The sequence below is a fragment of the Scylla paramamosain genome, chromosome 5 (genome assembly GCF_035594125.1).
Source record: "Scylla paramamosain isolate STU-SP2022 chromosome 5, ASM3559412v1, whole genome shotgun sequence".
NCBI lineage: Eukaryota > Metazoa > Arthropoda > Malacostraca > Decapoda > Portunidae > Scylla > Scylla paramamosain.
Window position 1 is genome coordinate 27778448 of NC_087155.1, and position 12747 is coordinate 27791194.

At 34.2% G+C, this 12747-nt stretch overlaps 1 protein-coding gene across 1 annotated transcript; it reads left to right on the forward strand.

Moving 5' to 3' along the window:
• The first annotated feature begins 1719 nt into the window (after positions 1-1719).
• LOC135100763 (RCC1-like G exchanging factor-like protein) lies at positions 1720-11677 on the forward strand. Its single transcript, XM_064004025.1, has 12 exons — positions 1720-1859; positions 3800-3870; positions 4922-5017; positions 5631-5806; positions 6227-6329; positions 7365-7459; positions 8103-8296; positions 9155-9327; positions 9983-10141; positions 10531-10658; positions 11165-11296; positions 11558-11677. Exons 2-12 carry the CDS (start codon positions 3816-3818, stop codon positions 11633-11635), a joined length of 1389 nt encoding a protein of 462 aa, XP_063860095.1. The 5' UTR covers positions 1720-1859; positions 3800-3815; the 3' UTR covers positions 11636-11677.
• Positions 11678-12747: the final 1070 nt, after the last annotated feature.

Here is a 12747-nt window from a genome sequence, read left to right on the forward strand (position 1 = left end):
AAACATGCTACTGACGATTGAGGTGTTCATGATGACTGTTAGGCAGCTTATAGTAACGAATAGGGAATCCTTAATAAAACGGAGGGAAAATGTTAGCTAAGCTGAAAGGCTTTTATTCAATGAGGCGTTTGTTAAAATGACCGTATTAGTCTCATCAAGTTGAGGGCCGAGACCAAAGCGCCTCTGAATACAAGTATGTAGCTCTTCACCATTGATATCTCTGAGCAGTATTCCTGCGTTAACACTTCCCTCCAGTCAGGACAATTTTCAAAGGCTACAGAGATGATAAGTCAGGTCCTCATGGATGTTTTCCCTCTAACGGTGTATAACCCTTATCAAAGTATAGATAAAATCATTAAAATACCTTTAAAAATCCCCATCATTAAAATACCTTTAAAAATGCCTAATGTTTATTAAAAGTAGTTGAGATAAGACACCAAAACGCCTATTCAGAAATTTTGTCCTTGTTATGCTTGTTATAGGATTTTTTTTTATTATTCATTTTATTCATCTATTGTTTGTTTATTGATTTGTTTTACTTATTCATTCTTATATATTTTTTTGTTTATTATTTCATTTACTTAATCATTTATCCATTTTTTTTCTCTCTGTTGATTTCTTTAAGTTTTCATGACATTAAAAATTCAAGCTTAAACATTTGTAGCCTCTAGAATTTGTCATCCTTTAATGCTACAGTATAGTTAGTCAAGTAAGTAGGAAAAGCTGATGATGCAGAGTCTTGAATGTTATTTTTAAAGATTTCGTGCAGCTCCTTGTATTATCTGTTTTTATTTATTTACGTTCCAAAACACAGGTCCAGGGCGCCTTCTTCGTGCTCAGTGCTGGTCTCGGGCTGTCGTTGGCAGTGCTGGTGGCGGAGTGTCTGCTTATGCGTCGCCTCTAATAGCCCATAAGGAAAGTTTTTCTCTCTCTCTCTCTCTCTCTCTCTCTCTCTCTCTCTCTCTCTCTCTCTCTCTCTCTCTCTCTCTCCTTACATCCAGTTATTCCTCACTTTCCTATCTTTGGCTTTTTCTGTCCTCAAAGCTAATTTCACCAATTTCACGTGTGACTAATTTGCATGTTTCATTTTTCTTTTTGTCTTTATTTTTAGCGTTCTTATCTCTTCCTGTGCAAACCTTCAAACTCGTCTGTCCGTGCTCGACAAATTGTTACTGACAGCTAAGAAAAGAATAAAACAAACAACTATAGTTTATTTATAATAAATCCTCACCCCTCGCTTCCAGAGAGAGAGAGAGAGAGAGAGAGAGAGAGAGAGAGAGAGAGAGAGAGAGAGAGAGAATCCTTAATGACATACGATTATATAGGATATAATTATAAGATCTCCAAACAGGAGGAGGAGGAACACAAAGAAAGAACAATAAACTGCAGCAGCTTTGCTAGTCCTTACAACCAAGACAACGTACACTATATCATGTAAGCTACGAATGATGGACTCAAGACTTTTTTTTTTTTCATTCAGTCTTCCACCTCTTCCGATCCTTAGAGGATTAACTTATCGGCATATAAAAGCTTGTGTATGAAGGGCGGTGATTGACTTTCAAAGGAAGGGGGTCAACTAAATTCACACCTTCCGGTTATGCGCCTCTCTCTCTCTCTCTCTCTCTCTCTCTCTCTCTCTGTTGCCTAAATCACTGAGTAAACTATTTTTGAGTATACATTTTTATTCCTTCGTTAAAAAATAATACAAGAAATAAGACAAGAAAAGAAAAAGAAAACAAAACACTGCAAGCTCCTCAGCTGACATGGGTTTCGTCAGCTGATTGGGTTTGTTTACACACAACCGGCAGCGGGTGCACGCAACTCCATGTGCTAAGGGACGAAAATTTCGTCTGACTCAGGTGAGTTGTGAGTAGTATTTGAACCAGGTAAGACTATTGAAATAACGGATAATATTAAGGTAACATTAGTGTTTCCTTCTGAGGGCTAGGTTAGGTTAAATTAGATTGGGTTTAGATTAATTCAGCTTCATTCATTTCATCGCTAATCATTTCATTACGTAGATCATGATTTATAAGTCATATTTTTGTCCAAAAATAAATAATCAGTGTAGGAAAATTAGTACGCTAAGGTTATTTCCATGATGCCTGAAATAACTTCAGCCTACTCATTTCGAAGCAGTAATTTTTTTTTTTTTCTTTCACGTGATCTATGTACCCACAGAAGGGTTCAGTATCGAAGTTAATGAACTTAATTAAAATAAACCTAATCCAAGCAAACCCTTGAATGAAAATGCTTATGTTACCACAGTACTGACTGAATGAAACATTGTCAGTCTAAGTAACGTGAGTAATGGAGTATGTGACATATGCTGGACTATTATCTTCCCTCATGTGCTATTAAAGCACATTAGCATATATTTGTGGAATCAATCCAGTATATTTATGCATCATATTCCTGTGGAAGTATTCCTCATATATCCCTTGTTGTCATTGCAAAGTTAAAGATCATAATGAAAACTTATTCTCTTATAGAAAAGAGAAAATTTAGTTTCTATTGCAATTTCAGTTGACATGAGATTGTAACTGCCACCATTCCATTATTAGATTTTGCTGTGTGGAGTATTTCTAACCTTAACTTTACCTGTTGAAAATTGATTATAAGAATAGTAAAGAATTTTCAAGTTTGAATATTTTCTTCTCAGTCACTAATTTTTGCTACCACATTGTCTGACCTGCATTTGGCACAGCTCAGACCTTTTATTGTCTGTCTTGGTAACTGACTCATATAATTTAGATAGGGCTGTCATACCAAAATATAAGCTGCCCTAAAATATCACTAACTACTGAACCACTGTTGAATTATAATAGAGCAGCCAACTAGATGAGTAAACCAGCCTCAGTCATAGGGATTGCATAGTGTGAACAAACCCTAGAATAATGTTCCATTATTTGTGTCTGGTATTTTTGGGTAGAGTAAAAATATGATTTTAGCAAGCCCCATTCTCTGGGTACTTGGCCCTTACTTAGTATCATCATCAAGTAAATTTCATCATTGCAAGTATTTATTCTAATAGTTGAACTGAATCAGGAAATTTTGAATTAAACAAAATATTCCAGTATCAGTTAGGAAATAGATGTGGCCATACAGTGGGAGGTTCATTTTGTTAAATTTAGGAATTCCCTTCACTGTGTTGCCCAGAAGCTATACATAACAGTTGGGATATTGTGCTTGACGGTTACAGGATGTGAAAATGAAGTGAGGAACCTACAGGATTGGTGATTCGTGACTCAGCTGTCATGGGCTGATAAGTGTTATATTTTCTACATGTTTTAGACATGAGACAATTTTTGAAGCACAAACCATTTTTGTAATAGTTCCTGATAAGTACTGATTGAATATGATAAATTTTCAAGGGAACTTATTAATTTGTTGGAGATTCGCTCTTCTTGTTAAAAGAAAATTTGCAACTTTGCCTGTAAGTAATTATCAAACTAGATAACTTGAAAAGCATTGAAATCTACCAGAAAAATGTTTGGTTTCAAGTATGCAGGATGTAGCTTTCAGTAATATATCAGAGATAGTATGTTAGGACTTCACTGTGTCTGTGAGGCTTCTGACCCTTGACATGTAGGCTACTGCCTCAGCCACCCAGTTGCAAGTGTCCAAAGTTGATCCATGTAGTTTTGATGCTTTTCTACTGAGGTGGCAGCTGTTTGGATATTATCACCAATGACGGAAGTGCTCAAACCTGGCCAGTTATGGAAATGAGCTCACCACTGTCATCTGCATCTGGTGAATTAATGGTACATAATAAAATTATCACATTGTTTGCTTTCAGCTGTTGTTTTTGGAGCATGATGTCCCTCCCCTTCAAACACACTAGGGCAACACACACTCTCCTACAGAAAGGTAATTCTTATAATATTGTATGAGAGTGTTTTCCTCTTTTGCATATTTATTCAAAGTTTGAATATCCATGGAGAAGAGATCAAATATGCCATCTCTGTTATAGTGACCACAATCTTAAGATTGGAGACAAATATCAGGTGTTGCACCAGGAACAAGATTCTTAAGCTGAACATCACTTTGATACTTTATGTATATATATATATATATATATATATATATATATATATATATATATATATATATATATATATATATATATATATATATATATATAAAACTCCTTCCAATGTCATCTCTTTCATTAACAGAGGCCCCTGTTTAAGCATTTTTCTTTGATCAAACAAAGAGACAATCTTGTGGGCACTTAAGAATGTAAGCTTTTTTTTTTTATTCCACACAACTGTATGGTGTACATAAGAATATAACAAAATAAGGGTAGCTGCAGGAGCCTACATAAAGGCCTTCATAAAGCATATATATCTATTTTCTCATATCATTACCTATCTTCCATAGATTATCTGTGCTTTTTTTTTAAAGCTCCCTAATGACTCTGCACTAACAAGCTAATTACTGAGCCTATTTCATTCATCTACTAAGTTCTAGCTTGAGTTGCACTGTGCCTCACTTGATGCCAGACAGTGATGCTTCAGTGTTCAGATAACATTTGGAGAAAAAAGTTAAATTTTAAAAGATTTAGATTTTTATGTTTTTGGATAAAAGATTGTGCATATGTTCTATTTGTGATAGAAATTGAATTTGACTTTGTCCTGGTGCAGAGTAAGAAATATTTGTTCCTATTTTTCATTAAACCTCTCTAGATTTTGTGAAGAGATCTGTCAGAGAGTCAAGCACCTAAGTTCCAAATATTTCTATCTATGCCCCAAAGTGTTGCACCTTGTGTTGCACATTGATTTATAATTCAATATAAATGGTGGCATGAGTCTTTTTTCTTTCAATATACTGCAATAATTCATTATGAATTATTCTGGATCATAATATATATAACAGCATATTTTGATAATTACTTATATATATCTTTTTTTTGTTGCAGTGTTGCAGCCTGTTTGTCTGAGTCATCCCATTCGGGGAATCAAAAGAGCAAAATTTCGGAAGGTTTTGGACCCACAGCATGCTGATGATTTGCCTGGTAAACTGTTTTCTTTTCCTGAATAGGAGACAAGAATACTGTATAGAACCAAGTGAACCAAGTGCATAGAATATTTATGATGTAGATCAGTGGTTCTCAAACTTTTTCATGAGTGACCCTATTTAGAACGTTTCAAGCCTTCATAACCAATATTAAAGTAAATAGAAAGTGTACAGTGATATATCTACTTTATTCGTGTCCCTGTGACCCATCAAAATTTATCTCGCGACCCCATACTTTGAGAACCACTGATGTAGATGGTGCAGTGACAGGTCCTCTTGAAAGTTACTTATCATTTTCTTTAAAAACTCTGCTCAACACTAAATCTTGGGTTTATGCCTTAAAAGAGTTAATGTGATAGTCTTTGAGATATTATAGAAGTAATGAAGCATAGCTAAGTGTGAATTGCATTAGGAAAATAATGGTTGTTGGAAGGTCAGTCTGCAACAGTGCCATAAAAAAGATAAGCAAGTAGTCTTTTGGAGCATGATGTCCATATCTGGATTTTATTATCACTGTCCCAGGTGTCATAGTCAGGCACTTAAATGGACTTATTGTAATGGACCTGTAATTCAAATTAGTTTGCTTCTTGACATCAAGATTTTTATTGCAGAATTTGAATATGTTGGTAAAAGCTCTCGTCCAGACACCCTTGTGTTCACCTGGGGTGTTGCTGACCATGGGGGTCTTGGTCGAGCCTCATTTATCCGGCCAGTCTTATCCAAAAATCAGAAGCCTTTGTCTTTCATGCACCACCCACACAGAGTAGAGTTTGGGGAGTATCATAAGGTACGTAAACTGCACAACTGGTATTTAGATGTATACATATACATTTCATTGTGCAGTTCTCTCATTATTCAGTTAATATACAGTACACATATTTTGGATAATCATCATCTATCCCTATTTTATTCAACTCTTACTTTCAAACCCTTAAATGAATTTGCAATTTTTTCATTGTGCTTGGTCCACTTTTCATATTTTACCATATTCCCATATACAGTGGTGATCCTCTTAACCTAAAGGCCAAGATATGTGTGAATAGTATATCTTGTGAGCGTATTTTGACACCTTGTTACCTTGAAGAAGAATATTAGACTGGATGTATATATATATAGATAAATTGATGGATATTTTTTTTAGAACTGCAACTATGTTAATACTAATGTTGTCTATGTGTACCTAGTAATGGAAAGCCATCACTTTCAGGTTGTGGATCTAGCCTGTGGATATGGCTTTACAGTATTTGCTGTTAATGACAAATCAGGACCTTCATGTTACGGGACTGGCCTCAATACTGACTCACAGATTGGTAAGTATGCCTGAAATCTGTCAATGATTGCAATGTTTCAACAGCAAAATTAATCTATATCATACTCGTGAATGGCATCAGGGTAACATTTGTATTTAGTTCTTTCTTTCATTTATCTTACATTACACTCTTCACCCCTCCTCCTTCCCATCATACAGTTCTGTACACTTTTCTCATACAAAAAGATTTCTTCTCAGCAGTACTCAGTATTTGTGTCTTGAATATTTCCTTGTCGGTTTTCTCCAGCCATTTTCTGAATGCCAGTGAACTTTTCTTATCTATTCTACATTTTTTCACCAAAGCCCACTCAGTATTCTTGTCACAACACTTATAGCACTGCAGCCTTCTATCTACTTATCTGGTCTCCTTGGCCATTCAGAGGAAGAACATCGTTATATTCTTTGCCGGTTTTCCTCACATGCTGTCCATGTGTCTCAACAGTGTGTGAGTGTAGTAAGCTAAGTACAGTCTTAGTGAAGTTTTTGAAAGTAGTCATTGGTATTGTAAGTTAGTTCTTATGTACAGTACCTACAGCACTTAATTTCTGTTTGTTTTCTGTTCTGTGGACATTGCAAGCATTGACATTGCAATATGGTTAAGCAACTGAAATTTCTTTCCTTCTTTATATTTTATTTTATTTATTTTATTGTATTTTATTTTTATCTATTTATTTATTTTATTGTATTTTTTCTTTTATTTTTCCTTTTTTTCATTTTTGTTTTTTATTGTTATTTATTCATTTTAATTATTCATTTATTTTATTTATTTATTTTTTTTACTTTTATTTATTTATTTATTTTTATTTATTTACTTTTTTTTTTTTTCTGCTGATGGTATATTTGTATGTATGGATGTACATTTGTATTGTGCATTTACAATGCAGCATCCCAAACATACTGAACAATGCAAACTGAAAGGAGTGTCATCATGGAAGAAAAGATTTTTCCTTTATCTATTTTCTTCTTCTTTTTATTTATCAATTTATTTGATTTAATCTGTTTATTTATTCATTTACCTATTCATTCATTTTTTCAGGAACCCATCAGCCTAGAAGTGGACATCCCCTTGGAATGCTGATTAGTCCAGCACCAATTGAACTTCCAGTACAGGGACCCGACAGAGTTATTAAGGCCAGTTAATGTAAAACCCTTAGATATGAGGTATTAAGTACCCATTTTATTTTATACTGCAATGAACACAGTACTGTGTGAAAACAAGTTTTTTAAGATTTGTCTTTTGATTAAGATGGGTAAGAGAAAATAAAGAAACACCAGTATTTGTGACATGAGGATTGTTCTGTGCTGAACACTGGACAAATAAAGGATATGAACTGCATGATTGTTGAACAGCACCATAAGACTTTATGGGGTTCTCAGGGCAAGAAGAGAGAAAAGAATGAGTAATGTTACTGAGAGGCACATGAAAGTAAGTGAAGACAATGTATAAGAGGGAGACTTCATGAAAGTATATTGGATGAGTAGTAATAGCAGTATATGACCATCTTACTCATACTGTAAGGCTCATGGTGATGACAAATAAGTGCTTAGAAGGAGGAATAGTAATACCACTATTCAAAGGAAAGTTGAGTATTTGCACAAGTAAGGGAAGATTTTGCTGATTTTTCACCATGCATTATTAAAAAGAGGGTTCTCAAAATAGAGAATTATAAACATATATGTATTCATTTTCATGTCAAGTTCATTTTAGATATAATTCATAGTCCGTAATAGGAATAAGTTTGTTTCCTTAAGTAACTGAATGATTTCAAATCAGGTTGCATCAGGAAGAGCACACACTGTGATGGTGACAAAGAATAGTGGTGTTTGGACAATTGGTAATAATGCATATGGACAGTGTGGGCGGCCTGTCATACCTGACGAAGACTACAGCAAACAGGTCGTGTATCACCGACTGAAAGCTCTAGATGGCATCAGTGTGAAACAGGTGGAGTGCGGCCAAGACACTAGGTACAGTATGCCATGAGTTTGGTCCAGTGCATGATGTAATAAGCTATTATTTTTATTTTGAGACTTGGAAGTTATCTAACCTTAGTCACAAGGAATATACTTCACTCAATATCTCCAGAATTCTGTACATGGGAAACCTGTACATCTGAGAAACTGGCAACAGTCACTGGCCATACCCAAAAAACTTGCATGTAGGTTAGGTTATTAGTCTGCTGGTTTTTAATAGAGACATGTTTATTTGTCTTATGTGGCTTTTATGGCTGGTGAAATATAAAGTTGGCTTTATGTTATGCTGTTAGTTATAATATAATAAGGGTGGTGATTTCCTGACTAGAAGTGTGCACTTGTAGCATAGAATTTGAGTGTCAAGATAAATCTGCTCTGTAACCTCATCTCATTCTGTGACAACTAATGAAATGAAGTCTTCCCAAGTATTGTTGCCAGTCATTTCTGTCATCATGAGAACAGGTGTAATGCAAATTTTTTTGTTAACAGTTGATCTGCCACAGAATAAAATAAAAGGAAAGAGCTTCTTCATTCTCACAAGAAGAGTGGCTGGTAGAATTTTAACTTCTTAGATGACAGGAGGATCAGTGTCAAGTTACTTAGAGAAGATATACATTTTCAGGCATTGAGGATTACATGTTACTATGAGTGGAAGAACCGATGTAGAGTTGAAATTTAGCATTAAGGGTAGACGATGAGGGTCTGTCCTCAATGTCTGGACAGGGTCATTGGAATTTTTTTTTTTTTTTTTTTGTCTTAGGGAATGCGTAAGAATGTGTAAGCGTAGGTGATGTGTGTGTATATGCTTCTCTTTTCCAAATTTTATGTGATATAAGTATAATTTTTCAACAGCTTTTTCGTGAGTGAAGAAGGAGCAGTGTACTCTTGTGGCTGGGGGGCAGATGGGCAGACCGGAAGAGGTCACTACAACAATGAGCCAGCAGTGGGTGCAGTGATTGGAGACACTGTAGGAGAGAAGATAGTGAAGGTCTCTTGTAGAGCAGACTGTGCCTTGGCCCTTAATGGTAAAGTAGTTTTTTTTTTTTTTTCAACAGTTTAATGTACCAGAACTGTATTAGTAATCATGAAACTGAAGCCAAGGCTCATATATCATAAGCCATCATATGTGTCCTTTTGCTGTTTTCAATTTGATTGTTTATTATTACTCAGTGCTGTTCCATAGAAGATTTAGGCACCCACCATCCTAGCAGCACACCTTCTTTACCAAAGAACAATGGTTGCAAAACAGGGTTATTATGATCTGTATCAAATTATTTTAATCAGTTAGAGTAAAGCATCATTTTTCAAATCTGGATCATCTTATTACTATAGTATTAGATCTATTATTTTTTTTATTTTATTGAGCTGATTTTATAGCTATATAATGTAGAAAGATAATTTTATTAATAAGGTTTTTTCATGAAGCTGCTTGTATTCTCTGTCTGTAATGATTTAGCTACCACACATTACATCCAATTAATACTGCATCTTCACATTTGCATGATCTGCATTTGCTCTTCATTTGCTTCACACTGAGTTGTATCCTAGAATCCAACATCTGTATCTCATATTATGGACAAGTTTCCCATGAAGGAATTTTTTTGAGAATTGCCAATTATTTCTTTTCTTTCCTTTCTATAAAAGTTAATGTAAATAGTTTCAAAGAATGCCTCTTTTCAGATAAGGGTGACGTGTTTGGCTGGGGCAATTCAGAATACCACCAGTTAAACTCAGTCACTGATGAAATGCAGATTCATACATCAAGAAAACTTAGTTTCCCTGGTCTGAAGAAAATAGTTGACATAGCATCAGCAGGAACCATGTGTTTGTTGCTTGATGGTATGTCTTGGCTGAATTTTTTCTTAATTATTTGTATTTTTTTATTAATTTCTCTCTCTCTCTCTCTCTCTCTCTCTCTCTCTCTCTCTCTCTCTCTCTCTCTCTCTCTCTCTCTCTCTCTCTCTCTCTCTCTCTCTCTCTCTCTCTCTCTCTCTGTCTCTCTCTCTCTCTCTCTCTCTCTCTCTCTCTCTCTCTCTCTCTCTCTCTCTCTCTCTCTCTCCTCTCTCTCTCTCTCTCTCTCTCTCTCTCTCTCTCTCTCTCTCTCTCTCTCTCTCTCTCTCTCTCTCATGTAATGGTTATGGTAATGATAGTCATTTCTATTTCTCATTGTTGGATTTTTTTTTATTCATGTGTATATATATTTACCTTTTTTCTGGTTCTCATTACAGAGGGTGGACAAGTGTACAGTTGGGGCTTTGGTCCAATTGGAAAGGGCCCTAAAGTTACTTATTCAAAATCTCCTACACCCATTCCATCAACACTATTTGGACAAAATGAAATTACTCCGGATGCTAAAGTAAGAGTTATTTTCTGATGTGCAGCCTTTTATGAGATGCTTAATATATTATATGTTCTATATATTGTATGATATTAGTCTCTGATGCCTCACTTCCATCACTAAAGTTCCCTAAATTGGCCATAACAAAAGCCTCCATATCTCCTTATCTTTATAACTGAAATAAGTTTCACCTGTGGAGCAAACTTCAAGCGTAGTACGTAGTATGAAAACTATAGATAATTTCAAGTCAGGTTAAATAAATACTTTGAAAAATAAGGCTTTTAATAATAACAAATAGCTTTTTCCTGCATAAATTGCCTATTTTTTATTTATTTATTTATTTATTTTTATTTTATTTATTTATTTTTTTTTTCAGTTATCAGATGTGAGGTGTAGCATACTGTTAATAGTATTTTCAAAATTGATTCTGACTTTCACCATTCTACATAACAAGTGATATTATTTCAAAATGGAGACCAGAGATTGAATTTTTATGTAGAGTAATACTTGTCCATTGGTTTCAGGTGACAAATGTGGCATGTGGCATCAACCAGTTTGCTGTCATAAACAGTCATGGTTCCCTGTTCACGTGGGGCAAGAATCCCGGCGGATGTTTGGGTCAGCGCCACAAAGAGGACCAATATTTCCCCCTGCGTGTAAGTGTTTCTTACCAGTGCCCCTTTTTAATGCTAGAATCTCTACTTTAATGTGCTTATCAAATTCATTATCAATAGTATATGTTGTTATTCTCACTTGAGCAGCAACATAATATATAAATAATGAGGCACAGGGTCCATGGAGGCAGAGATCTCAGAAATATCTTTCAGTACATTATTTTATTCAGTACATTCTTTTTATGTTGTATGTGATTATGCTTTACATACAGAGGAGTGACATTAACAGTTTTATTCTTGCAGGTGTGTATTGGAGGCCAGGTAGTCAAAGTCAGCTGTGGTGTGGATCACATGGCAGCCATGGTGAAGGAGATTGTGTGAAGACTGCATCCTGTAGTATGTGTGTAATAAAGAATGCTAGTATCCAGTGTTTTGCCTTTTATGTATATAGTTTCAAGTGGATATTTCTTTTTTCTTCTCTTATATTTCATCCATTGTTTGATTAACTATGGAATGCAAAACAAATATGTATAGTTTCATTATGTAACCACAGCCAATTTTCATCATGAGCCTCTGAACTTAGTGCAGGACAGTTAGTTATGTTTCTATTCCAGACTAGCCACCCCAGCAAAACGTATATATTAATTTTCCATCAAGTCCTTTGTGCTGCCTTCTTTTAGGAGGGATTCTACATTTATTTCAATTATTACCTCCTATAAATAACCCTTCAACACCTCAATGAACTTTTTATATTTAGTATCATCTACAACCTTCAAAGTGTATCAAATGAATCCTGTAGGAGAAAAAAAAGGTCTCCAATGCAATAAAATTCTAATGGGTAGTGGTTGCATAGATCGGCCATTAAGACCACTGCACTTAAAAATATTTGAACACTTAAATGTCTATTATTAGTAACAGAATATAGTGCTGAATGCTGATTAGAGGTATATAAGGAAAATGAATGTTGAAAATCTTAGATCATAATTCATGTCAAGTAGTATGATGTGGAAGATATATACATTAGGGGAATTCGCAGTTTATATATATATATATTATATATATATATATATATATATATATATATATATATATATATATATATATATATATATATATATATATATATATATATATATATGTATTATATATATATATATATATATATATATATATATATATATATATATATATATATATATATATATATATATATATATATATATATATATATATATATATATATATATATATATATATTGTTGATGGATATCAGGGTAATACATTTTTTTTTTTTAAGTTTAGTTTAATACCTAATAGGTAATCTAATGCGTAACCCTATACACAAGGACGTAATGAATTACACGTGCAACCGAGAGGTAAAGAGAAAAAAATATGCATTGAAGTATTGCCGTAAGTGATTTTTTTATTATTTTTTTTTATTTTACTACTGTATCATGCCTTAAGATTAGTCATCTGCCTAAGATATATATATA

What these genes read in the sequence shown, in the direction of transcription:
- LOC135100763 (XM_064004025.1), top strand. Translation starts at nt 3,816, where the DNA reads ATGATGTCCCTCCCCTTCAAACACACTAGGGCAACACACACTCTCCTA. An exon ending in GACCCGACAGAGTTATTAAG is followed by an intron (nt 7,460 to 8,102) that starts GCCAGTTAATGT and finishes ATTTCAAATCAG; the next exon opens with GTTGCATCAGGAAGAGCACA. An exon ending in AAATTACTCCGGATGCTAAA is followed by an intron (nt 10,659 to 11,164) that starts GTAAGAGTTATT and finishes CATTGGTTTCAG; the next exon opens with GTGACAAATGTGGCATGTGG.